This window comes from Hyaena hyaena, unplaced genomic scaffold (assembly GCF_003009895.1).
Source record: "Hyaena hyaena isolate Hyena2069 unplaced genomic scaffold, ASM300989v1 scaffold_9, whole genome shotgun sequence".
Taxonomy (NCBI): domain Eukaryota; kingdom Metazoa; phylum Chordata; class Mammalia; order Carnivora; family Hyaenidae; genus Hyaena; species Hyaena hyaena.
This window is the reverse complement of record NW_024080641.1, coordinates 4,404,437-4,428,222: the sequence shown is the minus strand read 5'-3', so window position 1 is coordinate 4,428,222 and position 23,786 is coordinate 4,404,437. Positions and strand designations below refer to the sequence as shown.

General features: G+C 52.4%; 1 protein-coding gene across 4 annotated transcripts; it reads right to left on the bottom strand.

Moving 5' to 3' along the window:
• Window positions 1–17: 17 nt before the first annotated feature.
• Window positions 18–18,581, bottom strand: ERCC1 (ERCC excision repair 1, endonuclease non-catalytic subunit). Of its 4 annotated transcripts, none has more exons than XM_039249555.1 (10): window positions 18,560–18,581; window positions 12,184–12,295; window positions 10,992–11,207; window positions 8,626–8,729; window positions 7,657–7,756; window positions 6,615–6,691; window positions 1,590–1,689; window positions 747–818; window positions 448–516; window positions 18–124 (listed from the first exon to the last, which is right to left on the bottom strand). In XM_039249555.1, exons 2-10 carry the CDS (start codon window positions 12,274–12,276, stop codon window positions 71–73), a joined length of 885 nt encoding a protein of 294 aa, XP_039105486.1. In that variant the 5' UTR covers window positions 12,277–12,295; window positions 18,560–18,581; the 3' UTR covers window positions 18–70. The 4 variants fall into 4 exon arrangements, with proteins under 4 accessions (XP_039105486.1, XP_039105480.1, XP_039105467.1 ...); XM_039249549.1 differs by lacking the exon at window positions 18,560–18,581 and adding an exon at window positions 12,773–12,879; XM_039249536.1 differs by lacking the exon at window positions 18,560–18,581 and adding an exon at window positions 12,498–12,553.
• Between the last annotated feature and the right edge of the window lie 5,205 nt (window positions 18,582–23,786).

The following is a 23,786-nucleotide window of genomic DNA, read 5'->3' as shown; positions in this document are numbered from 1 at the left end:
GCGCACCAGCAACAGCCTGGGCCTGGAAAATGCTTTATTGGTACAACGAGGGCCTCCGTGACAGCTGGGGTCATCGGGGCACTTTCAAGAAGGGCTCGTGTAGGACATCAAACAGCCTCCGGGCCTGCGCGAGAGCAAGAAAGAGACGAGGAACCGGTCATTAAATGAGCCATTTGTTTGCTACACCCGGAGTGGGCTTTGGTTCTTGGTTTCAGCTCGGAGGGGACTCTGCGGGCTGGGAGAGAAACCTCCCGATCTTGATTCTGTTCCAGGCTGTCTATGTGAGTTAGGGCTGGTCCCCAACCCTCTCTGGGCCTCGGTTTTCCCCATCTGTAGGAGAAGCACTGTGGGCCCTTCCAAAACCTTAGAACTTTGGGATCTGAGGTCCCATCTCTGGGCCACTCCCTCCTGTCCCCGACCCCGTGAGCCCACGCCCACAGTTCTTACCTTTTGGGGCCCCAGGCCCGGGCACAAAGCCAGGTCTTCCCGTGACGCGGCTATGAGCTGTTCCAGAGACTGAGGAAGGTGGAAGGCAAGGGTCAGAGGTGGGGAGCACAAAACTAGCCTGCCCCAGCTAGTCGGGGGTCTAAGGCCTCCCTGGAAGGAGGTGAGGTCCTGTCCGACGGCAGGAAGGATGGGGGGAGGGGCAGGGAGGTAGAAGGAAATAGGTGTGGGGGCGGGACGCTCCTTGAAAACGCAAGGGGGCAAAAATCAAAATGCCATCGGGACAGGGAATCATTCCTTACCCCAAAAGTAGTTAGGAGGGTCTGGCTGTCGGTTTTATTGACTGACTTCACGGTGGTCAGGCATTCGGTCACCTGGGAGGGGAGGAGGCAGAAGTGTGCCCGGAGAAGAAATGAGAGCAATACTGAGCGCGGGGTCACCACTGTGCCCCCAGACTGCACCCCCTTTTTATTGGCCGATTAACAGTTCATCTCGGAGTGCTCCCCAACTAGCTGAGAGGGCTCTGGTCACATCGTGAGAAGACAGATGCTGTGTCTCGAGTTGGTTCTGCCCGGGGGGAGGTCACAGGCTCTGGACTGAGATCTGCGTTCAAAGCCAGGCCCCGCTGCTTACTCCCCGTGAGGCCTGGGCAAGGGAATGGACCTCTCTGGGCTTTCTTTTCAGGCAGATTCCTAATAGGGCCTGCCTTGGGGGTGGCGCTGGACACCCTCCATTACTCAGGCGCGGGAGCTCGGGTTAAATGCGACATTTGGTAAACGCTCGCGGAGCACCCACGGAGTGCTGGGTGGTGCTGGGGACAGAGGAGGGACTGAGCCAGCCCCAGCCTGGCCACAACGCAGGCCAGGCCAGGCCAGGGGTGGACAGAGCTGCTGGCCGCAAGAGGCAGGGCCTTGTAAGGCGAGGTGAGGAGGCCAGGCTTTCCCTCAGGGCACTGGGGAGCCATGGGAAGGTTTTGAGCCGGGGAGGGCAGAATCAAGTTCGCACTTAGGAAGACACCAACCCCCCCCAGGTGCCTGTTGAGTGAGCCGAGGGTGCCGGGTGCAGGGTGCAATTGGGGAGGAGAGGTAGGATCCAAGCAGGAAGGGGCCGGGGGAGGTCCGGGCAGGGAGGTGCAGCAGCCTCACCCGGGAGACGAAATCTTGTTCCAGCTTCTCCATCAGGAGGTCGGCCGGCTTCTGCTCGTAGGCCTTGTAGGTCTCCAGGTACCGCCCGGCCTCCTCGGGGCTGGGGTGAGAACATTCGAGTCAGCCGGCATGGCGGGCGGTTGGGGGGGAGAGGGGGTGTGGTCACGTTTTAGCTTCATTTCATTGTGGTGGTGCTCCTCGCCATTCCAAACTCCAATGCACAGTAAACTGAACTTTCCTCCCCTACAAGGTCCCTGGCGGGAACCCCGGCCCCGCACATCTTCACAGTCTTTGCTGGCTGCGGGGCAGAGCCTGGGAGCCTGGCCAGCTGTTGGGGTCAGGGTCAGGTTTCGCCCTTCCCACCTCTGTGACCCCGGGGCCAGTGACTTGCTCTCTCCGGGCCTCAGGGTCCTCGTCTGCAAAGTGGCGCGGATGGCAGAACTGTGACACAACGTGCGTCATCGCTCCCAAGTGCTCAGAACCGGGCCTGGCACTTAGAGCCCATTTAAGAAATGTGAGCTATTCTGGAAGGGAAGTCAGCGTGGAGCCGAGAGCGAGAAAAACCAGAAACACTGTTACTATTTTCCCAGCCACAGGAAGACAAAATTCCCAATTCAGTTCCCACTGAAGGTTTTTAATATAGTGCACCTTCGAGAAAAAGGCTGCTGGATGAGCCGACTGCTAAATCTTTTATAGCAACTAACCCAATTTAATAATCACCATTAATTTTCACGTCAGGCACTGGGTGGTTTTTTTTTTTCTTTTTTGACACGTAATGAACGGTTTCAAGGGTAGGTGGGACAACCAATTTTTTTTTAAACGTTTATTCATCTTTGAGAGACAGAGACAGAATGGAAGCAGGGGAGGGGCAGAGAAAGAGAGAGGGAGACACAATCCGAAGCAGGCTCCAGGCTCTGAGCTACCTGTCAGCACAGAGCCCAACATGGGGCTTGAACCCACAAACCGGGAGATCCTGACCTCAGCCGAAGTCAGACGCTTAACAGACTGAGCCCCGCAGGCACCCCGGACAACCACATCTTAAAAAGGGTCAAGTTTAGTAGCCTTGTTTGTTTCTGGAACTTGAGACGAGGGAGTTGAGTCCAAGTACGGGAAGGATTCGTGCTGAGGCATTTTCTGTTGGCCTTCAAATCCCAGCGAATAAGCCACGTCTACTGATGAAGCGCTGGTCCATATTCTTGAAAGAAACATTCATTTTTCTAGTTCTGGCTTTTTTGCCCATTACATGAGCTTTGTGACTCTCCTCTCACCGCAGCACGGTTATCGTTCCGGTTCTTAATAGTTTGTTCAGGGCACACAAGTGAGCACACTGTGTCTGGTTCTAGAATTTGCTTTCATTTTTGCACTCTGCAATATCAGCAGGCTGTCTTTCCGTGTCAGCAGAAGGGGCCTGACCTCTTATGGAATGGTTGCAAAATATCCCATAATTTGGATGTAAGGATGTAGGAAACATTCCCTTTCTGGGGGCCTCGGCACTGTTCTAACTCATTGTGTTCAGAAGCTTCCAGAATCTCCCGAGGGATCCTCGAAGGCAGTTATTATTTTCAAACTCTTATACACAGAAGGGAAAACAGACCAGCGGCAGTTGAGTCACTTGCCCAAAAGCCCTGTCGGCAGAGTACGCAACTCTTGATCTCTTGGGGTCATGAGGTCAAGGTCATGACCTGGCCTATCTGCAGGATGGAATATTACGCAGCTGGAAAAGAATGTGCATCCGGGACAATGGGACATTATTCAGCAACAGGATGACTGAGCTACCACGGCGCCAGGGTGGCTCAGTCGGTCATGGTCTCACAGTTCGTGCATTCAAACTCCACACTGGGCTCTCTGCTGTGGGTACAGAGCCTGCTTTGGATCCTCTGTCCCCCTCCCTCTATGCCCTCCCCTACTTGCTCTCCCTCTCTCTTCTCTCTCAAAAATGAATAAAGATTAAAAAAAAAAAAAAAAACGACATACGATAAAGACCCACATTACGGAGGAACTGGCATATTTTTTCCTACACACAAGGAGAACCGTGGGTTTTGCTATTTCTACTACATATTGTATGATTCCAACTCTCGGATACCCTGAAAAAGGCGAAACTAAGCCGACTGTAAAAAGATGAGGAGTTTGGGGGTGGAAGGGATGAATAAGTGGCGCACAAGGGAAATTTTAGAGCAGGGCAACTCTTCTGTGTGATACAGAAATTATGGACACATATACCTCCGTCAAGACGCCTAGAATATAAAAGAGAGAGCGAACCTTAACATCAACTGTGCACTTTAGTCAGTAATAATAACATATCGACACAGGTTCATCAGTTGTAGCAAATGTACCACACTGATTAATACAAGATCTAGGGATGCCTGGCCGGCTCTGTGGGTAGAGCATGTGACCCTGGATCTCGGGGTCCTGAGTTCAAGCACCACTCTGGGCTTGGAGCCTACTTTTATTTTTATTCTTTGTATTTATTTTTTGAGAGAGACAGAGAACAAACTGGGGAGGGGCAGAGAGAGAGGGAGACACGGAATCCAAAGCTGGCTCCAGGGTCTGAGCTGTCAGCACAGAGCCCGACGCGGGGCTCAAACCCACAAACCGTGTGATGGTGACCTGAGCCAAAGTCGGATGCTCAACCGACTGAGCCCCTGGGCGCCCCCCCCCCAAAAAAAAACTTTCAAAGGGGCACCTGGGTGGTTCAACCAGTTAAGCATCTGACTCCAGGTTCCGATCAAATCAGGTCATGATCTCAGGGTTTATGAGTTCAAGCCCTGCATCATGCCTAGTTGGGCTTCTCTCTCTCTGCTTCTCCCTTGCTTGCTCTCTCTCTCTCAAAATAAATAAATAAACTTAAAAAAAAAAAAAGAGAGGGAGAGAGAGAGAGACCTCCAGGTCATGATATGCCGTCACGCAGCACGGAACAGCATGTACATATACTATGTGCCTTTACCACCGCATATATAGACTGTGTGCCCGCACCATATACCACACCTACGCGCAACTAGATGTGTGCACACACACCGTTTCCGTATTGCTTCTCATTTCCGAAATGCATGAACATGCCCTCTATTTAACAGCAAAAAGTTTAAGCAGTACCTATGTTCAGAACGAACACAGAAGCAGAGAGTAAGCCCCCCTCATCCACCCCTGTCCAGGGCCTGCAGCCTTCGTCGCCCTTCCTGCTTTATCCACATAAGCATCTGTTCATGAACACAGCTCGTTTTCCTTCCTTCTGTATATAAATTAAACATGAGGCCGTCTGCTTCTGCAACTCTGGGTCTCACCCCCCTGCACCGACGGCCCGCACCACTAGGCACAGTCACCAGCACACGGGAGCAGGGATTATCCGAGTAGGAAGACTGGCATCTATCTTCGGCTTTAATAATTTTTTTTAACGTTTTATTTATTTCTGAGAGAGAGAGAGACAGAGTGAGCAGGGGAGAGTCAGAGAGGGAGACATAGAATCCGAAACAGGCTCCAGGCTCTGAGCTAGCTGTCAGCACAGAGCCCAAAGCGCGGCTCGAACCCACGAACTGTGAGATCATGACCTGAGCCGAAGTTGGAGGCTTAACCGACTGAGCCACCCACGCAGCCTTGAATGTTTATTTCTCATTCTTGAGAGGGAGAGCAAGAAAGAGCGAGCGCCAGTGGGGGAGGGGCAGAGAGAGAGGGAGACCGAGGATCTGAAGTAGGCTCTGCACTGTCAGCACAGAGCCAGAAGCGGGGCTGGAACTCACGAACTGCGAGATCACGACCTGAGCTGAAGTCAGATGCTTAACCAACTGAGCTACGGGGACGCCCCAGCACCTCGTGTTTTAAACTGTACTTTTTTCTTGATAAACCATATGGCTGATGTTTTTTTCATGTGTTTTGGCAACCTGAATTAGACTCGTATTTGGGTTCTTATTGACTTGTGGGAAGTCCTCTCCATATATAAATATATAATAAATATGTTTAAATATATGCACATGAATATAAACATTTAAATGTATTTGCACTGTATAAATATAACTTACATATACATATATAAGTTAGAGACGTTAAGTATTCTATATTTATATGTGTGTATATATATATATATACACTTCTATATGTAATATATACACAGCAAATACTTTGTCATAATTTGTCACTTGTCTTTCAACTTGATGTACAGTATCTCTTACCACCCAGAAGTTTAAAAATTTTAATTTTCTCGAGCCAGCCAAGCTTTTTCTTCATGGCTTTGGGGTCTTGCTTTGGGAGACTTTTCCGGGGCGCCTGGGTGCCTCAGTTGGTTAAATGTCCGACTTCAGCTCAAGTCATGATGTTGCGGTTCACGAGTTTGGGCCCCGTGTCGGGCCCTTTGCTGACAGCTCAGAGCCTGGAACCTGCTTCGGATTCTGTGTCTCCCTCTCTCTCTGCCCCTCCCCCACCCATATTCTGTCTCTCTCTCAAAAATAAATAAACACATTTTAAAAATTAAAAAAAAAAAAGGACTTTTCCTACCCCAAGATTATAAAAAATATAATATTCTCCTGGGCTGCCTGGATGGCTCAGTCGCTTAAATGTCCAGCTTTAGCTCAGGTCATGGTCTGGTGGTTTGTGGGTTTGAGCCCTGCATGGGGCTCTGGGCTGTCAGTACAGAGCCCAGAATCCGCTTCGGATTCTGTGTCTCCCTCGCTCTCTGCTCCTCCCCCACTCGTGTTCTAGCTCTACTCTCTCAAAATTAAATAAACATTAAAAAATTTTTAAATAGTCTTCGGAAACCTGGATGTGGAATGAATTATTCAGACAGGCTTTAGGTCTAATTCCTAAGTGAGAAGCATGGTCCTGGCAATTTGATCTACATCACCTGCTTTTCTGACTACAGCCCTGTAAGAAAAATATTAAAACCTTATTTTAAAGATGCAGAAATGGAGGCCGAAAGAGAGGCAGTGCCTGGGCCAGGCTCGCACGGGGAGCTCCTGGCAGAAGCAAAGGGCTGGGGGGCGGAAGGGCGGAATGACTCTCGGGATAGAGGCTGACCTGGGCGGGGAGCCTCCGTCTCACCTCCAGGCAAGGACCAGGGTGCAGTCAGCCAGGATGCACATCTTAGCCAGCTCCTTGAGGGCCTTCTGTGGATCTTTCTGGGTGGAAAAGAGAATCAGAATGGGAAATCTGGTGGAAAACAAGGAATTAGAGTCTTGAAAACACGGTAGGGTAGGGTGCCAAGAGCCTTCCACTCCACGGCCACTCCCTAAGCTCTGACTGGGTGCCCGCCTGCACCGGGCAATGCCAGGACCCCACAGGAAACAAGACAGCCCGGGCTCTGCCCTCTGGGGCTCACGCTCTGGTGAGGGAGATCAAACTGTCCCCCCCATACAGTGATGACCCAGAATGGCCAGGATTGGGAAGGGAGAGGAGGAGCATCTGAGCTGCCTAGGGGATCAGGGAGAGCTTCCTGGGGGAGGGGACATCTGAGCTGAGGCCTGAAGGAGGCCGAGGAGGAGTGAAGGAGGAAAAGGGAATTTTAGACATAGGGAGGACGGGAGGGGGGAACAAGGCCTTGAGGAACTGCAATTGACACGGAATGGGGTGGAGAATGTAAAAGAAAGGGCGACCACACAGCTCAGAAACGAAGCCAGAGAGTAAGGCAGGGACTGAGTGACACGGCCTCACGGGCCATAGAGGGGCACTGGGGAGCGACGGAGGGGTCCGGACATCAGATCCGTGCTTTAGGGAACCCCCCACCCTCCCGGCTGCTGTGAGGGTGCAAGGGGCCGGGAGGAGGCTGGAGCAGGGATCCGGGCGGGCCGGGCTGTGAAGACAGGATGACACCACTTCGAACCCCGCTTAGGTGGCAGAGCGCTGGGACGGGCGGAAGAGGTGTGGGGACCCGCGGAAGAGGTGTGGGGAAGATGGAGGATTTTACCCCCGCCCCCCCCACCCCCCCCCACCCCGCCAACGCAGGGCATCCATCTCAGATGTAAACAAACCAGTTCCTACTGAGGTTTCAACTCGTGTCTACCCTCGGGACTCCCCAGGCCGCCGGGCTGCTGGGAGGCCCCGCAGATGAGGACAAGGAAGAGGAGGGGCAGCGACCCCCGCTTACCACGTCCACCTGGACGAGCAGGACCCTCAGGGCGAAGCTCTTCCCCAGGCTCTGCAGCCGCCCGTGGATGTAGTCCGGGTGGAGGTTGTGGTAGCGGAGGCTGGGGGGGCGGGGGAGAGGGAGGGATTGGGAGGTCTCGGTCTCCCCGGTCTCCCCGAGACCCCGGAGCCCTTCTTCCCTCTCACCGGAATGCAGAGGGCGCGGGCAACACAAGGATCTGAGGCCCAGAGAAGTTAAGTGACTTGCCCCACGTCACCCAGCAAGGAAGGCGATGGAGGGATTGGCAGAAATAGCTGCCCGGCTCTGCTCCCTGGAGGGATGGACCCCAGGCTCCTCCCTGGGGAAGGGAAGAGACTCGGGCAGAGGACATGAGACTAGAGAGCGTGGACCGGGGGGAGGGGGGAGGGGACACACAGCGCAGCTGGATCCGGGGAGCAGGCCCATCCCAGGGATTGTCTGCTTTAGCCTCAAAGGGCGCTGGCAGGGAGGGGCTGGGGCGGCTCCTCCGCCCAGGGAACTAGGGGACATCTGTGCCCAGTGGCCACCAGGTCCCATACCTTGCAGGGAGGACAGGGACTTAGAAGGTTCGCTTCCCCCACCTAGTTCTGTGTGGAGAGGGGCCCCCGGGAATGGAGAGGGAACTTGCTCAACTGGGGTGCAGGCTGGCGAAATCCCGGCCTCTCATCAACTCACCCCGGATGTTTGGGACATGAGGGACCAGACCGCCCCCCAACCTGCTTGGAGCCAGGCCTCCAGGCACCCGGCCCGTCCTGCGTCACAACCAGAGTCCGGGCCCGCCGCGCTCGTCCCTCTGGGCACCTCCAGGCAAAGACGTCTCCCTCCCCCGCCAGGCCACCCCGGCCCAGAGCTGACGGGGCCACACACAAAGGTCTCCTACCCAGTGGTCCCCAACACGGGAGCACAGCCTCCCTAGGCCTTCAGGACACCGGGGCGCCCCTCGGAGCTCACCTGAGGAACAGGGCACAGGTGCTCTGGCCCAGCACGTAGTCGGGAAGCACGTCACCAAACTCCCAGGGCACGTTACGCACAAACTTCAGCACGGGGTTGCCCCTCTGGCGAGGGAAGGGCGGGTATCATTAAAAGGGATGGCCCTGGGACCGCTGCCAGTCCCAGGGCTCCCTCCCCCCACCTCTGTCAACACCTTCCCATCCCCCTCCTGCCTGTACCTGTTCCCCGGTCTCCAGAGTCCAGCTCCTCAGCCCAGAATGCCCTTGGCGCTCTGGCCCCAACCCAGGCCCTGCCCCCCAGCCCTGGGCCTTAACGAAAGGGTCCCCGGGTCCATCTCTCCGGCTCAGCCCTCTCCCCTAGAGCCACGTGCATGTCCTGGGGTTGCTGGACACCCCCCCCCCATGTCTGCCTCGCTGCATCCCAAGTGCCTGCAGCACCAGCCTCCACAGCAGCCCGCACACCTGCCCCTCCTCCTCTCATCCCAGGGACAGCCCCCCCACCAGAGACCCAAGCCTGGTCACATCCCTCTCCTCCTCCTCAGGTGGGACGTCTCCCTTCAAGGATTTTTTTTCCCAGTTTATTTGTTTTGAGAGAGAGAGAGAGAGAGAGAGGGAGGCAGAGCAAGAATCCCAAGCAGGCTCCGCGCTGTCAGTGCAGAGCCTGACGCAGGGCTCGATCTCATGAACTCTGAGATCACGCCCTGAGCCAAAATCAAGAGTTGGATGCTTAAGGGAGCCTGGATGGCTCAGTCGGTTCAACTTGGGTCATAATCTCACAGCTCATGGGTTCGAGCCCCGCGTCGGGCTCTGTGCTGACAGCTCAGAGCCTGAACCTGTCTTCAGATTCTGTGTCTCCCTCTCTCTCTGACCCTACCCTGCTCACAATGTCTCTCTCTCTTTCTCTCAGAATAAAACATTAAAAAAATTAAAAAATAAATAAGCATTAAAAATAATATTTTAGGGGCGCCTGGGTGGCTTAGTCGGTTAAGCGTCCGACTTTCGCTTAGGTCATGATCTCGCGGTTCGTGGGTTCGGGCCCCGCATCGGGCTCTGTGCTGACTGCCAGCTCAGAGCCTGGAGCCTGTTTCAGTCTGTGACTCCCTCTCTCTCTGACCCTCCCCTGCTCACGCTGTCTCTCTCTATCTCTCCTAGAAATAAAAAAAAAAATAATAATAATAATAATAATATTTTAAAAATAAATAAATTAAAGTCTTAAAAAATTTTTTAAAACAGGACGAAAAGGCATAGATGAGCTCAGTCACTTGCTCAAGATCACACAGCTGCTTTGTGCCAGAGCAGAATTTGAAGTTGGGCCCAAACAGGGTTTTTTTGTTTTTTTTTTAATTTTTAAAATATTTATTCATTTTTGAGAGACAGAGTGCAAGAGGTAGAGGGGCAGAGAGAGAGGGAGACACAGAATCCGAAGCAGGCTCCAGGCTCTGAGATGTCAGCACAAAGCCCAAGGCAGGGCTCGAACCCAAGAACCGAGGGATCATGACCTGAGCCGAAGTCGGAGGCTCAACCGACTGAGCCACCCAGGCGCCCCTCGATAACTAGGTTTTCAATGAATGAACAAACTTGGGGACAGGAAACTTAGCTGCACTAACACAGAAGAGTGGGTGTTACAGACTAAACATTTGTGTCCCCCCGACCCCCAAATTCATACGTTGAAATCTTAACCCCCAATGTGATGGTATTAGATGAGGTGAGGAGAGGGGCGCCTGGGTAGCTCAGTCGGTTAAGTGTCCAACTCTTGCTTCTGGCTCAGATCGTGATCTTGCAGTTTTGTGAGTTCGAGCCCCATGTCAGGCTCCGGGCTGGCATCATGGAGCCTGTTTGGAATTCTCTCTTTCCCCCTCCCCCACTCCTGCTGTTTCTGTCTCTCTCAAAATAAATAAACTTAAAAAAAAAAAAAAAAAAGGAGGTGAGAGGTGAGGAGGTCAGGAGGGTGGAGCCCCCACGAAAGGGATTAGTGCCCTGATAAAAGGGACCCCAGAGAGCTCCTTTACCCCTTCTGCCAGGCGAGGGCACAGAGAGCTGACAACAGTCTATGAAGCATGAGCTGGGACCTTCCTGGACTGCCTTGATCTTGGCGTTCCCACCCTCCAGAAGTGTGAGAAATAAAAGCTTATTGTTTAAACGGCCCAGTCCACAGTATTTTCGTTTGCACAAAATAATCCAACACACGGCGTGATCGTGACCTGAACCCATACACGGCAGTTGGATGGATGGACGAAAGAACTGCACCGCCCAGAGCACAAGGGCCGGAGCCCTGCCTTCCTTCCGCTGCCAACCTGAACGCCACCCCGTCCCCGTGTTTCCCACCAGAAGTCTCAAAGCCCCTCCTCACCTGCTTCCCCTCCTCACCTGCCGCGGGCTCACAATGATGCTACTGGACTTCGTCCCCGGCTTGGGGGCCTGGCCGGGGGGCTCTCCTGCCACGGCTTCTGGCCCTGTGGGGTGCGGAGCCCCAGCCCCCCCTGGAGGTCCCGAGATGGCATACTCAGCGTAGGTCTGAGGGGCCGCCTGGGGTGAGGTCTCCGTGGCGGGAAAGCTCCGGGTGGACTTGAATAAGGGCTTGAGCTGAGGGGGGAGGGGGAGAAGTGTCAAAATCTGAATCTAGCCACCTCTCCCTGCTCCTAGGCCTCCATACTGGTCCCAGCCCCCAACTTCCCTCCCTCGGACCAGTGCACCTCCTCGCCTGACCCTTGCCTACATCCTTACTGCCCATGGTCTGTTCAGGGTCATTCATGTCCCTCTGCTCAGAGACCTTGGTGGCTCCCATCTCAGAGTAAAAGCCAAAGCTGTTGCCACAGCCCACAAGGTTCTAGAAGATCTGTCCCTGCCCCCTTGTCCCACCTCCCACCTCTCTCCCCTTCCTTTCTCTATTCCAGTCCCACTGGCCTTCACGCTGCCCTCAAATCTGTCGGGCTCTCTCTGATCCTGGGCCTTAGCCTCGGCTGTCCCTTCTGCCCCCAGATGTTGCCCCAGAGCTCACTCCCTCACCTCTTTCACATCACTGCCAAGATGTCACCCCCTCAGAGAGGCAGTCCCTTGACCTGAGGCAGCGCCTCTCCCCCGTCACCCCCTATATCCTGAGCCCACTTTTTCTCCCTAGCACACCGGGAGTAGCCAGTACTCAGCACCCGCCAATTGGTTTCCCGCGGGAACGTGATGTCCATGTTGCCGGATCCTTCGATTTACCAAAAGATGTCAAAAGGGCAGACTTTTCTTGTGAATTGCAAACTCCCTCCCATTCTCCAATGTCAGCAATAAATTCGTGCTTTGCAAGCCAGGGTGCTGGCCATAAAGCACATCCCAAAGCCACCCGCCGCTCGCGTCAGCAGCCTCGGCCTGAGCCCTGTGCTGAGGCCACCATGACATTTTACAGATTAGGGAAACAGACTGGTGGAGAGCAAAGGACTGCTTTCCCAAGGTGACCCAGGCCACAACATCTCCGGACCCCCACCGTGGGCCTCGGAGGCCCCTTCCTGTCCTCCTACCTCTCGATCCCCCCCCACCCCGTCTGCCCGCGTTCTCCCCGTCTCCTCCGCCCTACCCCTGCAGGAGGGGCCTCATCCTCGCCCAGTGGTATGAAGAATTTCTTCCTGGTGGGTGGCCCGGAGGGCTGCCGCGCTCCCTCCTCCTCCATCCCTGGGGTCTTCTGGGGCCTGAAAGTGAAGGCATGGCGGCGGGGGCGAGTGAGACAGCAGCGCCTGCATCCCCATCCTTCCAGCAGGAACTCCCACTCCCAGCGACCCCGCCCAAAACATCCCAGGGCTCCAGAGCCTCAGGTTCCAAACACCGAGCGCTCCGGAGTCTACAAAGCCCCGCCCACGCGGAGCCGCACCTCCCGTTCGCCCCGCCCCTTACCGGTCCAGACTTTCCATTCGCCCCGCCCCTAGTCCCCGCGTTCTATTCACTCCACCCTCACTGTTCCCCGCCTTCCATTTGCCAGCCTCAGCCTCGGTCCCCCTCCGTCCCGCCCACAGGGCTGGCACTTGGATACCCTCCCCTCGCTCCGTCTCGTCCATCTTTCAGACGCTGCAACGACTGGTTGGCCTCTGCGGCTGCCAATCGCCGCCGGCGGTCCCTCCCCGCGGCCCCTCACGACCCAGCCCCGCTGTCTGAGCGCCGCGAGGACTCACCTCCTCGTCCCTGAGCCGGGAGTGCGAGACCGGAGAAGAACCGAGGCGTCCCGCCGGCGCGGCCAGCGCGGCCCCGCGCTCGCCTCACTTCCGGCCTCTCTAGCCCTCGATCCCGCCCTCACCGTTCCCCGAGGGTAGAGTTGCGACAGGGGCGATCCTCGCGCAGCTCTCTATGGTCCTGGAGGACTGCGGAGGCTTAGGCTGCAGAGAGAGTCTATCTCCCCGCCTGAACGTCCCTAGTTGCCGAGAATTTCGATTTTGGTGCCCTTATTAAGCACCAGCTTGTGCTCGGGTTCCGGACAGGATTCGGGGGGGCAAATGATAGGAGATGAAATTAGGTCCCTCCCCTCAGGCTTGGATGGAATCCCAGCTCTGCCATTGACTTGGCCTCAGTTTCCACATTCATTCGTTATTTCATTCCCCCCAGCGCCTCCTCTGTTCCCAGCCCTGTGAGCGGCAGTGCTAGTGACTCAGCGGTGACCAACGACAACCATAGCCCCCTCCTGCCTTCCTGGAGCTCACAGTCCATTCATTGAGAGAGGCAGGCTCTGTCCCAAAACGTGATGACCTGGAGTGGTAGGCTGGGGACGGGAGCTCCCAGACGGCCAGGGAGATGGGAGGGGCCGCCCACCCAGCCCGAGGGTAGGGAAGGGCTTCCTGGAGGAAGGGACATCTGAGCCGACCTGGTTGATGAGTTAGTATTAGTCATTTCCTGAAAGAACAGTCTCACGCTGTTCTAACTTGCGGTTCTCTGATTACTAAGGAGAGAGAACATCTTTGTGAGTTTATTGGTCTTATGTACCTTGTCCTGTGTGGATTGCTTTGTCATATCCTTTGCCCATTTTTTAAATGCGATTGTATGCCGTTTTTATTAGTATTAATTTGTAGGAGTACTTTATGGATTCCGACTCTAATTCTTAGTCAGTTTAATATATATCCCAAATATTTCCTCCTTGTTTGCACTTTGTATTTTTACGTCTTTGTTTATGTCACAGGGAAGTTCTTAGTGTTTATTCACATTGATTTATCAGTCTGTTCCATCCTGACTTTGGCTTTTGGTGTGTTGTTTAGGAAGCCTGCTATACCCCAAGGTCAGAGATACATCCTACAACTGCCTATAATATTTTTCTGAGTCTTGATTTTGTTTCTGTCTTTCATCTGCTTAAGACTTATTTTTGAAAATGCACCATGGTAGGAATTTATGATGAATGTAGCCAATTGTCTCCAAACCCACTTATTATAAAAATCAATCCTTTCCTGGGGTGCCTGGGTGGCTCAGTCGATTAAGTGTCCAACTTCAGCTCAGGTCATGATCTCGGAGTTCGTGAGTTCCAGCCCCGTATCAGAGTCTGTGCTGACAGCTCAGAGCCTGGAGCCTGCTTCTGATTCTGTGTCTCCTTTCTCTCTCTCTCTCTCTCTGCCCCTCTCCCACTCTCTGTCTCTCTGTCTCTCTCTTTCTCTCTCAAAAATAAACATTAGAAAAATTTTAATCAATCCGTTACCCAGTTTTGATATATCACCTTTATCATGAACCAAGTTCCCATATATACACTGGTCTATTTCTGACATTTCTAGTAAATTTGGTTAAAAATCTCTATATCTGTTCTTTGCCTCCAGGCTGCACTGCTGGATGATTTTATTCTGATGTTTTCTTATCACATTAGGCAAGTCCCCCCTCTGTTCCATTTCAAATCTATCTTTACCATTTTTATACCTTTTCTAGGGATTTTAGCAGCTGCTTTCTACTTCCACGAAAAATCCCATTGAGACTGAGATTGGAATCTCAATGAACTGACAGATTCATTAAAAGAAGCTTGACATCTTTTTCAGATAGATAAATATATTAATTGTCTCTATGTCACCAATCAATCCATCTTCTGTGAGACTACTATAAAAGTTTTTTTTTTTTTTTTTTGGTAAATCATGTTTTTTGGTACAGTCGAGTCATAAATATATTTTTGGTCTTAGCTTCCCAGGACAGCTGTGACAAAGCTCCAAACACTGAGTGGCTCAGTAACAGAAATGTATTGTCTCACAGTTCCAGAGCTGGAAGTCCAAAGTCAGGGTGTTGGTAGGGCTCTGCTCCTTCGTTTATTTTTTATTTTAATTTTAAAAACCTTTTTTATGTTTATTTTTGAGAAAGAGAGAGAGAGAGACAGCGTGAGCAAGGGAGGGTCAGAGAGAGAGAGAGGGAGACACAGAATCTGAAAACAGGCTCCAGGCTCTGAGCTAACTGTCAGCACAGAGCCCAACGTGGGGCTCGAACCCACAAACCGTGAGATCATGACCTGAGCCGAAGTCGGAAGCTTAACCAGCCACCCAGGCGCCCCAGGGCTCTGCTCCTTCTGAATGCACAAGGAAAGACCATCTATCTTCTCCCTGGCTCATGGTCTTTTCCCTGTGTGTGTCTGTCTCTGTGTCTAAACTCCCCTGTTTTATAAAGACACCCATTGTATTGGATTAGGGCCCACATTAATGACCTCATTTTTAACTTGATTATCTCCATAAAGACCTTATTTCCAAATAAGGTCACATTCTGAAGTCTCAGGGGTTAGGACTTTAACATCTCTTTTTGGAGGACAGGATTCAGCCCATAACAATCCTGTTACTTTTTATAACTTTTTTTAAATGTTTATTTATTTTTGAGATAGACAGACAGAGCACGAGCAGGGGAGGGGCAGAGAGAGAGGGAGACACAGAATCCGGAGCAGGCTCCAGGCTCTGAGCTGTCAGCACAGAGCCCGACGTGGCGCTCAAACTCCCAGAACTGAGATCATGGCCTGAGTTGAAGTCAGACACTTAACCCACTGAGCCACCCAGGTGCCCCCATAAAACCTTCCTTCGGAATTCATTTTACTTCTTGCTGGAGTCCATTTGCTTCCAGTTCTTTCAGAGAACATTGTGGATGGTAACGTTATGAGTCTTGCTCATCTGAAAACACCTTCGGTTCATCCTCAAAATTGAAATCCCTGATTCTGGGTTCCTTGTTAGTTCCCTGGCAGAGTTAGGAGATAGGGGTCCTCTATCTCCCTGGCTTCTGGGTCGCTGATGAGAAGTGTTCTGTCCCTGTGATTCTCCCTCCTACATAACCAGCCTCATCACTGGGTGTAATTCTCCCCAAAGGTAATTTACTAGCAATGTGGCCTTGGGCCAAAAACTCAGCCTCTGTCTATATGTCAGTTTGCTTGTTTCTAAAACAGGAAAGAGGGGGTACCTGGGTGGCTCCGTCAGTTAAGTGTCCGTCTTCGGCTCAGGTCACGATCTCACGGTTCGGTTCGTGGGTTCGAACCCCGCGTCGGGCTCTGTGCTGACAGCTAGCTCAGAGCCTGGAGCCTGTTTAGGATTCTGTATCTCCCTCTCTCTCTGACTCTCCCCTGCTCAGGCTGTCTCTCTCTCTCTCTCTCTCTCTCTCTCTCTCAGAAATAAATAAAACATTTTTTTAAAAAAACTTTTTTATAAATAAAATGGGGATGAGGTGCCGAGCTGGCTCGGTCTGTGGGGCACACAACTCTTGATCTCCGGGTTGTGAGTTTGAGCTGATGTTCGGTGTAGAAATGACTTAAAAATGAATAAATAAAAGAAACTGTAAAAAATAAATATGGGGCGCCTGGGGGGCTCAGTCGGTTGAGCGTCTGACTCTTGATTTTGGCTCAGGTCGTGATCCCAGGGCCTTGGGATCGAGCCCCGGGTCAGGCTCCACACTAAGCATGGAGCCTGCTTGGGATTCTCTTTCTCTCTCTCTCTCTCTCTCCCTCCCCCTGCCCCTCTCTCTCGCTGGTGCTCTATTTGAGTCTACCATATAAATGAAATAGCCCTAACCAAGTCCTGGGCAGCTGTTGTGGCTGCTGCTGTGTCACAGTGCACCTGCTGCCGCCCCCCCCCCCCAGCACCCGGCAACCAGGAGGGGCTACCAAACCTCATACTGTGTGAATGAACAGAAAACAGGGGCCAAATGCTACGGCAAGCAACGGGCGCTACTCGGAGCCTCAGTTTCCCCATCTGTAACTGTGGGGGATTCAATAAGCCCACAGAGGACTGTATTGACGTGGACGGTTCACTCATTCCTTGAGTAACTACTTATTGAGCAACTACTGTGTACCAGGCACTGGGGACACAGATCCGAACAAAGCAGTCCACATCCCTGCCCTGTGCAGCTAATGGTCTCATGGAGGAGACACACCATAAGAACGAAACACACGGGGGCTTCTGGGTGGCTCAGTTGGGTAAGGGCCTGGCTCAGGTCACGATCTCACAGTTTGTGAGTTCAAGCCCTGTATCCGGCTCTGCGTGGACAGTGCGGAGCCTGCTTGGGATTCTCTCTCTCTCTGCCCCTCCCCTGCTCACTATCATTCTCGCTCTCAAAATGAACTTTAAAAAAAAAGAAAAAGGAAAAAGAAACCACACCGGGTGCCTGGCTGGCTCAGTCGTTCCTCTCAGGTCATGATCTCCCAGTTGATGAGTTCGAGCCCCACGTAGGGCTCAGAGCCTGGCGCCTGCTTCAGATTCTGTGTCTCCCTCGCTCTCTGCCCCTCCCCAGCTTGCACTGTCTCTCTCTCTCTCAAAAATAAATATACATTTTTAAAGAGAGTTCCAGACAGCCATACCTGCTATGAGGAAAATAAAACACAGCACTGTGAAGCAGGTGATGCGGAAGGTGGGGGGTGGGGGGGTCACACGCTGATGAGGTCTATATATAATAAAAATAGTACCATCAAAGTAGATTGAGCACTTATTATGACCTAAGACCTCACAATAATCCTCCCCTTAGGAATCAGTAGGTCATGTGACATATGTAGGAACCGAGGCACCAGCGACATAGAGAAAGACCGTGGAAACTTGTCCCTGAATCCGAGTCAAGAGTGCTTCCAGTTGGCCCACTTGGGCGGGGCTTAATTTCCCCCTTCGGGGAATTCAATTGCCAAACCAGCGTGCAACTCGTGCCTTTTGCGCCAGGGGGCGCTGGCTCCCCACAAGAGGATTTGGGGGCGTCGGGGCGCCGGGAGCTACTTCGCAGAAGCTACCCGGGGCAGAACCCCTCGAAGGCGGCCGGCGGCCCCTTCGCTTCTTCCGAACTCGTTTCTTTACCGCAGAAATTCGGCAACGGGCCCACCGCCTGCGGCTGCTGTAACGCTGAGCCTGTCTGCGTTAGTTAACGTGGGGAAAAGTTGCCCTCGGTTCTACATCATTTTCAAGTTTGATTTCGACTCGACTCCCCAATGGAACTTTCGGATCCTGGATTCGAATCTTCTGCGCTCTCAGGGCTGCTATTTGGAATCTTAACAGCTGTCCGCACTCTGATTCCGCGTCCTCCTTCCAAACGCTCCAAGTTCAAATTCCAGCCTCAGTTCAAGTTCCCCCCGTGACTTCTCGAGTCAGGCCCCTGCTCCATCCCAAACCGCCCCTAATCCCAACTTCCAGTTTCGTCCGCGCCTCGGAGGCATCGGGGTGGGGGTGGAGAGTACCGGGACCCTAGGCCCTAATTCCGCGGGAGGAACTCCGGGCGGGGATGGGGGCGGGGGGCAGAGAGCCGCCAGCCGAAGGCTCTGGAAGCGGGGGCGCGGCCGAGGGGCGCAGTGACCAGGCCGGCGTCCCCACCCGCCTCTAAACTTAGCCGCGGTGACGCGCGGCGGCCCGGCGAGGCGATCGCGGCGGGGCTGGGGACGCAGGGGGGCCGGAGCGGAGGGGGGCGGCTCGGCTCTGCGAGCCTCTATTTATAGCGCCCGGAGCCCGAAATAGCGCGGAGCGGAGCGGCCTGCATGACGCGGGAGCCGCCGGGGACTGACTCACCCGGCCCGGAGCGGCGGCCCCCGGTTGGGGGACAGTGGAGGCGCCCGGCCGGACCCCGCGCCGTCCCTGGCACCTCTTCTGCTGGGACGTCCCAAGTTTTCACCGGGCGCTATGGATGGACATGCAGCAAAAGGCGGGCTCTGCAGCATGAGAGACTGCGGTTAGATCAGAGGTGGGACTTACCCCCAAAGGGCCCAGAATCCAGAAACTTTTTGTTTGTTTATGCCCAACGTGGGGCTTGAACTCACCACCCTGCGATCAAGCATCGCGTGCTTTACGAACTGAGTCAGCCGGGTGCCCCCCCCTCCCCAGGAACTAACTTTATACAAAAAGAAAGATTGGGAAGGAAGGGAGATGAACCAGATATGCACATTTATTTCTCACCAGCGACAGAACGGATGCATCTTGGGGGCAGAGACATAAACACCATAAGCTGGCCAGTCAGTCCCCAGACCAGAGCTGTCCCCCTGTTTTCCCGGTGTAAGAACTCGTGCTCCTTAGGGACCTGGTGCTCAGAGCAATCCCTCACAAATGAAGACTCTGTGACCCACTGGACTAGGAGTCCCCTCCCCCGGCCCCCACCCCACCCCCTACCCAGGACAGGGCCAAGCAGTCTCTCAGTCATCACCGTGTCCTTCGCACTGCCCAGCACAAGACAGTGCCTCTGGAGAAATTAACTGCATGAATATAAAGCGTTGGTAATAAAATAAAATGACGTTTCCCAAATGATAACAGCAAATGTTTATTGTGTGCTACGTGCCAGGCGTGGGTGGGAGTCATCTCCTCTGGGCCTCACTCTACCCTAAGCAGGGAGAGGCGCCTTTACTATTTTCATCATCACTGTCCCCGTGTTAGAGATGAAGAAACCGCAGCTCAGAGAGTGTCTGAGCTCGTCTTGCATGTAGTCAGAGCTACTCCTGAACCGGGTCACCTGCCCCCCAAAAGCGTTCAGTTCTCAGATACTGTCTCTAGGGCTCTATAGACCCCAAAGCTGGGGGCGCCTGGGGGGCTCAGTCCGTTAACATCGGACCTTGGCTCGGGTCATGATCTCGTGGTTGGTGGGTTTCAGCCCCGCGTCCGGCTCTGTGCTGACAGCTCGCTCAGAGCCTGGAGCCTGTTTCAGAGTCTGTGTCTCCCTCTCTCTCTGACCCTCCCCTGCTCATGCTGTGTGTGTGTGTGTGTGTGTGTGTGTGTGTGTGTGTGTCTTTCTCTCCCAGAAATAAAGAAAATATAAAAAAATTTTTTTTTAAAAATTGAGTTCGAGCCCTGCATCAGTCTCTGTGCTGACAGCTCAGAGCCTGGAGCCTGCTTTGGATTCTGTGTCTCCCTCTCTCTCTGCCCCTCCTCTGCTCATGCTCTGTCTCTCTCTCTCAGAAATAAATAAAACAGGGAGCCTGGGTGGCTCAGTTGGTTAAGCGAATGACTTCAGCTCAGGTCATGATCTCACGGCTTGTGGGTTCGAGTCCCATGTCGGGCTCTGTGCTGACAGCCAGCTCAGAGCCTGGAGCCTGTTTCAGATTCTGTATTTACCTCTCTCTCTGACCCTCCCCTACTCGTGCTGTCTCCCGCGTGTGCGCTCTTTCCCTCTCTCTCTCTCAGAAATAAATAAAACATTAAATAAAAAAAAAGAAATAAATAAAACTAAAAATTTATTTAAAAAAACAAAACCAAAACTAAACATTAAAAAATTAAAAAAAAAAATATATATATATATATGATTTGGGGGCACCTGGCTGGCTGTGGGAAGAGCATGTGACCCTTGATCTCGGGGTTGTGAGCTCGAGCCTCATGGTGAATGTAGAGATTACTTAAGTATATATAAAACTTAAAAAAAAGAGATGTTTTCAAAATATATTATTTTACATTAACATGAAATTGTTTATTTTTTCAAATGAATCAAGTATTTTTAAATGTCTCAGTTTTAACTTACAATACAGTACAATTGACAGATATAACCCACCTTAAAGGAAAAACTCTTTGAAAGAAAACTCTTCGGAGTCCTCCCTCAATAATTATTTTAATGTTCATTTATTTATTTTGAGACACAGAAAGCATGAGCGGGGGAGCGGCCAACAAAGGGAGAGAGAATCTCAAGCAGGCTCCACAATCAGCATGGAGTCCCATGTGTGGTTCGATCCCTTAAACCATGGAGATCATGACCTGAGCCAAAATCAAGAGTCAGAAGCTTAACCAACTGAGTCACCCAGGCGCCCCTGGAGTCCTCAGGAATTTTTAAGAACGTAAGAGGACCAAAATGTTTACAAATCACTGAACTAATAATCATATATACACATAACGAAGGTTAGATAACGGACAAGAATGTGGAACATCATTGTAACTGAGGGCAGGAGAGATTTCCTTGTCAAAGGGGCATTGAAAAAGAGACCAAAAGATGACTGGGAATTGGCCAGGGGAAGGGAGGGAGAGCTTTCAAGGTGGCAGGAACAGCTTGTGCAAAGGCCCGGTGGTAAGAAATTGCTAGAAAAGAGCTGAAGCACAGGAGGCAAGAGGAGAGTGGCAAGAAATAAACTGGGCGGGGCGTCTGGGTGGCTCAGTCGGTTGAGCGTCCGTCTTCGGCTCAGGTCATGACCACACGGTTCGTAGGTTCGAGCCCTGCATCGGGCTCTGTGCTGACAGCCAGCTCAGAGCCTGGAGCCTGTCTTCAGATTCTGTGTCTCCCTCTTTCTCTGACCCTCCCCTGCTCATGCTGTCTCTCTCTCTCTCTCAAAAATAAATAAAAACATTTAAAAAAAAAAAAGAAAAGAAAGAAACTGGGCAATCAAGGGACCAGATTATGCAAGAAAGGCCTTGAAGGCTATGATAAGTATTTTAGATTTTATTCTGAGTGGAGAATGGACTGTGGAGGGGTGCGGTGGAGGCGGGGCGGAAGGATGGAAGGAAGCAGGAAGCCTAGTGAGGAAGCGACTGCAGTTACCAGATGGTAGACTGAGGCAGGGTGAGGGAGGGTCAAGAGCAAAGCTTAGCTTTGAGGGACTGGCAGTAACAGGAATCAGAACTGCCAACTCTGGGGAAGAAAGTTGAGAATTCGGACTGAGCCTCTTTTGAGTCGTCCAAGCCTTTGAGACCCTGGGCGGTGAGGGGGAAGATCACATAGACAGAAGGGAGCTCCAGGTTCAAGATTCATAATCCTAGAGTTGGGGCGCCTGGGTGGCTCAGTCAGTTAAGCGTCTGACTTCAGCTCAGGTCATGATCTCACGGTTCGTGGGTTCAAGCCCCGCGTCGGGGTCTGTGCTGACAGCTCAGAGCTTGGAGGCTGTTTTGGATTCTGTGTCTCCCTCTCTCCTGACCTTCCCCTGCTCACTCTGTGTCTCTATCTCAGAAAAAACAAAAAATTTAAAAAATTAATAAAAAAATAAAATAAAATCCTAGAGTCACCAGTGTACACGCAGGTACATGGCGTGTTTTCTAGTTTGTTAATTCCATATCTACTTCTAATTTTCCATTTCTATGACAAATTTCGAACTGATCACCACTGTGAAACACTGTTCATTAAAGATCTGAAACTGTCTTTGTGTTCTTTTTTTTTTAATGTTTTATTTATTTCTGAGAGAGGGAGAGAGAGAGAGAGAGCGAGCAGAGGAGGATCAGAGAGAGAGGGAGACACAGAATCTGAAGCAGGCTCCAGGCTCTGATCTGTCAGCACAGAGCCCGACGCGGGGCTCGAACCCATGAACCGTGAGATCATGACCTGAGCCGAAGTCGAATGCCCAACCGACTGAGCCACGCAGGCGTCCCATGTCTTTGTGTTCTTAATAACAGATGAACTTCAGTTAACACAAATATTTGGTGGTTGGCCTTCTAACAGGCCATCTGGCTGGATTCTCATGCTAAGACAGTGTGTCGACTCTTCATTTCTCCTTGAAAACGATCCAAATGGCAGTTTCCTCTCTTGCCTCCTGATCTGTTTTGTGTTTGCTTTTTGTTCCTTGCCTTCCGATCTTTACATCAGATTTTTCTTGTCTTATAGCATTTGCAATGACTTTCAGGACTATGTCAAGTGGCAAAGTAGATCGGTTGTCATAAACTGCATTTATCTCATTATTCCCATTTTATCGACGGAGAAACTGAGGCACTGAGCAGTTAGTCTCTTGCCCAAGACCGCACAACAAGCAAGCAGTCAAGCCAGGACTCCAGCCAAAGCCTGTGTCCTCAACCACTGCCTGAAAAGAAAACTCACTAAGCATTCTGTATATTTTTTCAACACGCAAAACACACTGGAAGTTTCCACAGTGACCTTGGGATCTTAGGTGTGGAACTGGGGGCCTACGGGCTGGCTCTGGCTCCGCCCCCATTTCCTAGACTCAGTTTCCTCCTGTGACGGAGGGTTGGAAGAGATGGTATCTGAAAGCCACAGAAACTCTGCCTTCAGAGTGGAAGAGACAGGCCCCCAAACAGACTGAATTCATTTCCTGTGGCTGCCTCACAAATTACCACAAACCCCGTGGCTGAAAACAGCAGAAATGTATTCTCTTACCGCACTGGGGGCCGGAAGTCCTAAAACCAGGTGTCTGGCACAGCAGGGCCACAGTGCCGTCCCCCGCCCCCCATCATGGGTCCGGGGAGCTCCTTCCTTGCTTCTTCCAGCTTCTGGTGGCGCCTGGCACTCCTGGGCTTGTGGCCAGATCACTCCGACCTTTGTGACTATCTTCACGTGGCCTCTCCTATACAGTCTGTGTGCAATTGCCCTCTGCCTCTCTCTCTCTCTTTTTATTTAATGTTTATTTATGTGGGGGGGGGGGAGGGGGAGAGAGAATCCAAAACAGGCTCCAGGCTCTGAGCTGTCAGCACAGAGCCCGATGAAGGGCTCGAACTCACAAACTGCAAGTTCATGACCTGAGCCGAAATCAGATGCCCAACCAACTGAGCCACCCAGGTGCCCCCCCCCTTTTTAATATAAAACAGAGAGTGTGTGTGAGTGGGGGAGGGGGCAGAGAGAGAGAGAGAGGGAGAGAATCATAAGCAGGCTCCATCCTCAGCCCAGACCTGATCCCCCCCACCCTGAGATCATGACCTGAGCCAAATCAAGAGTCAGATGCTCAACCAATTGAGCCACCCAGGCGCCCCTGTGTCTCTTTTTTATAAGGACAGTTGTCTTTGGGTTCAGGGGCTTCTTGGATAATCCAAGATGATCTCATCTTGAGATCCACCCCTTAATTACATCTGCAAAGACCCTTTTCCCAAATCAGCTCACATCCCCAGGTCTCAG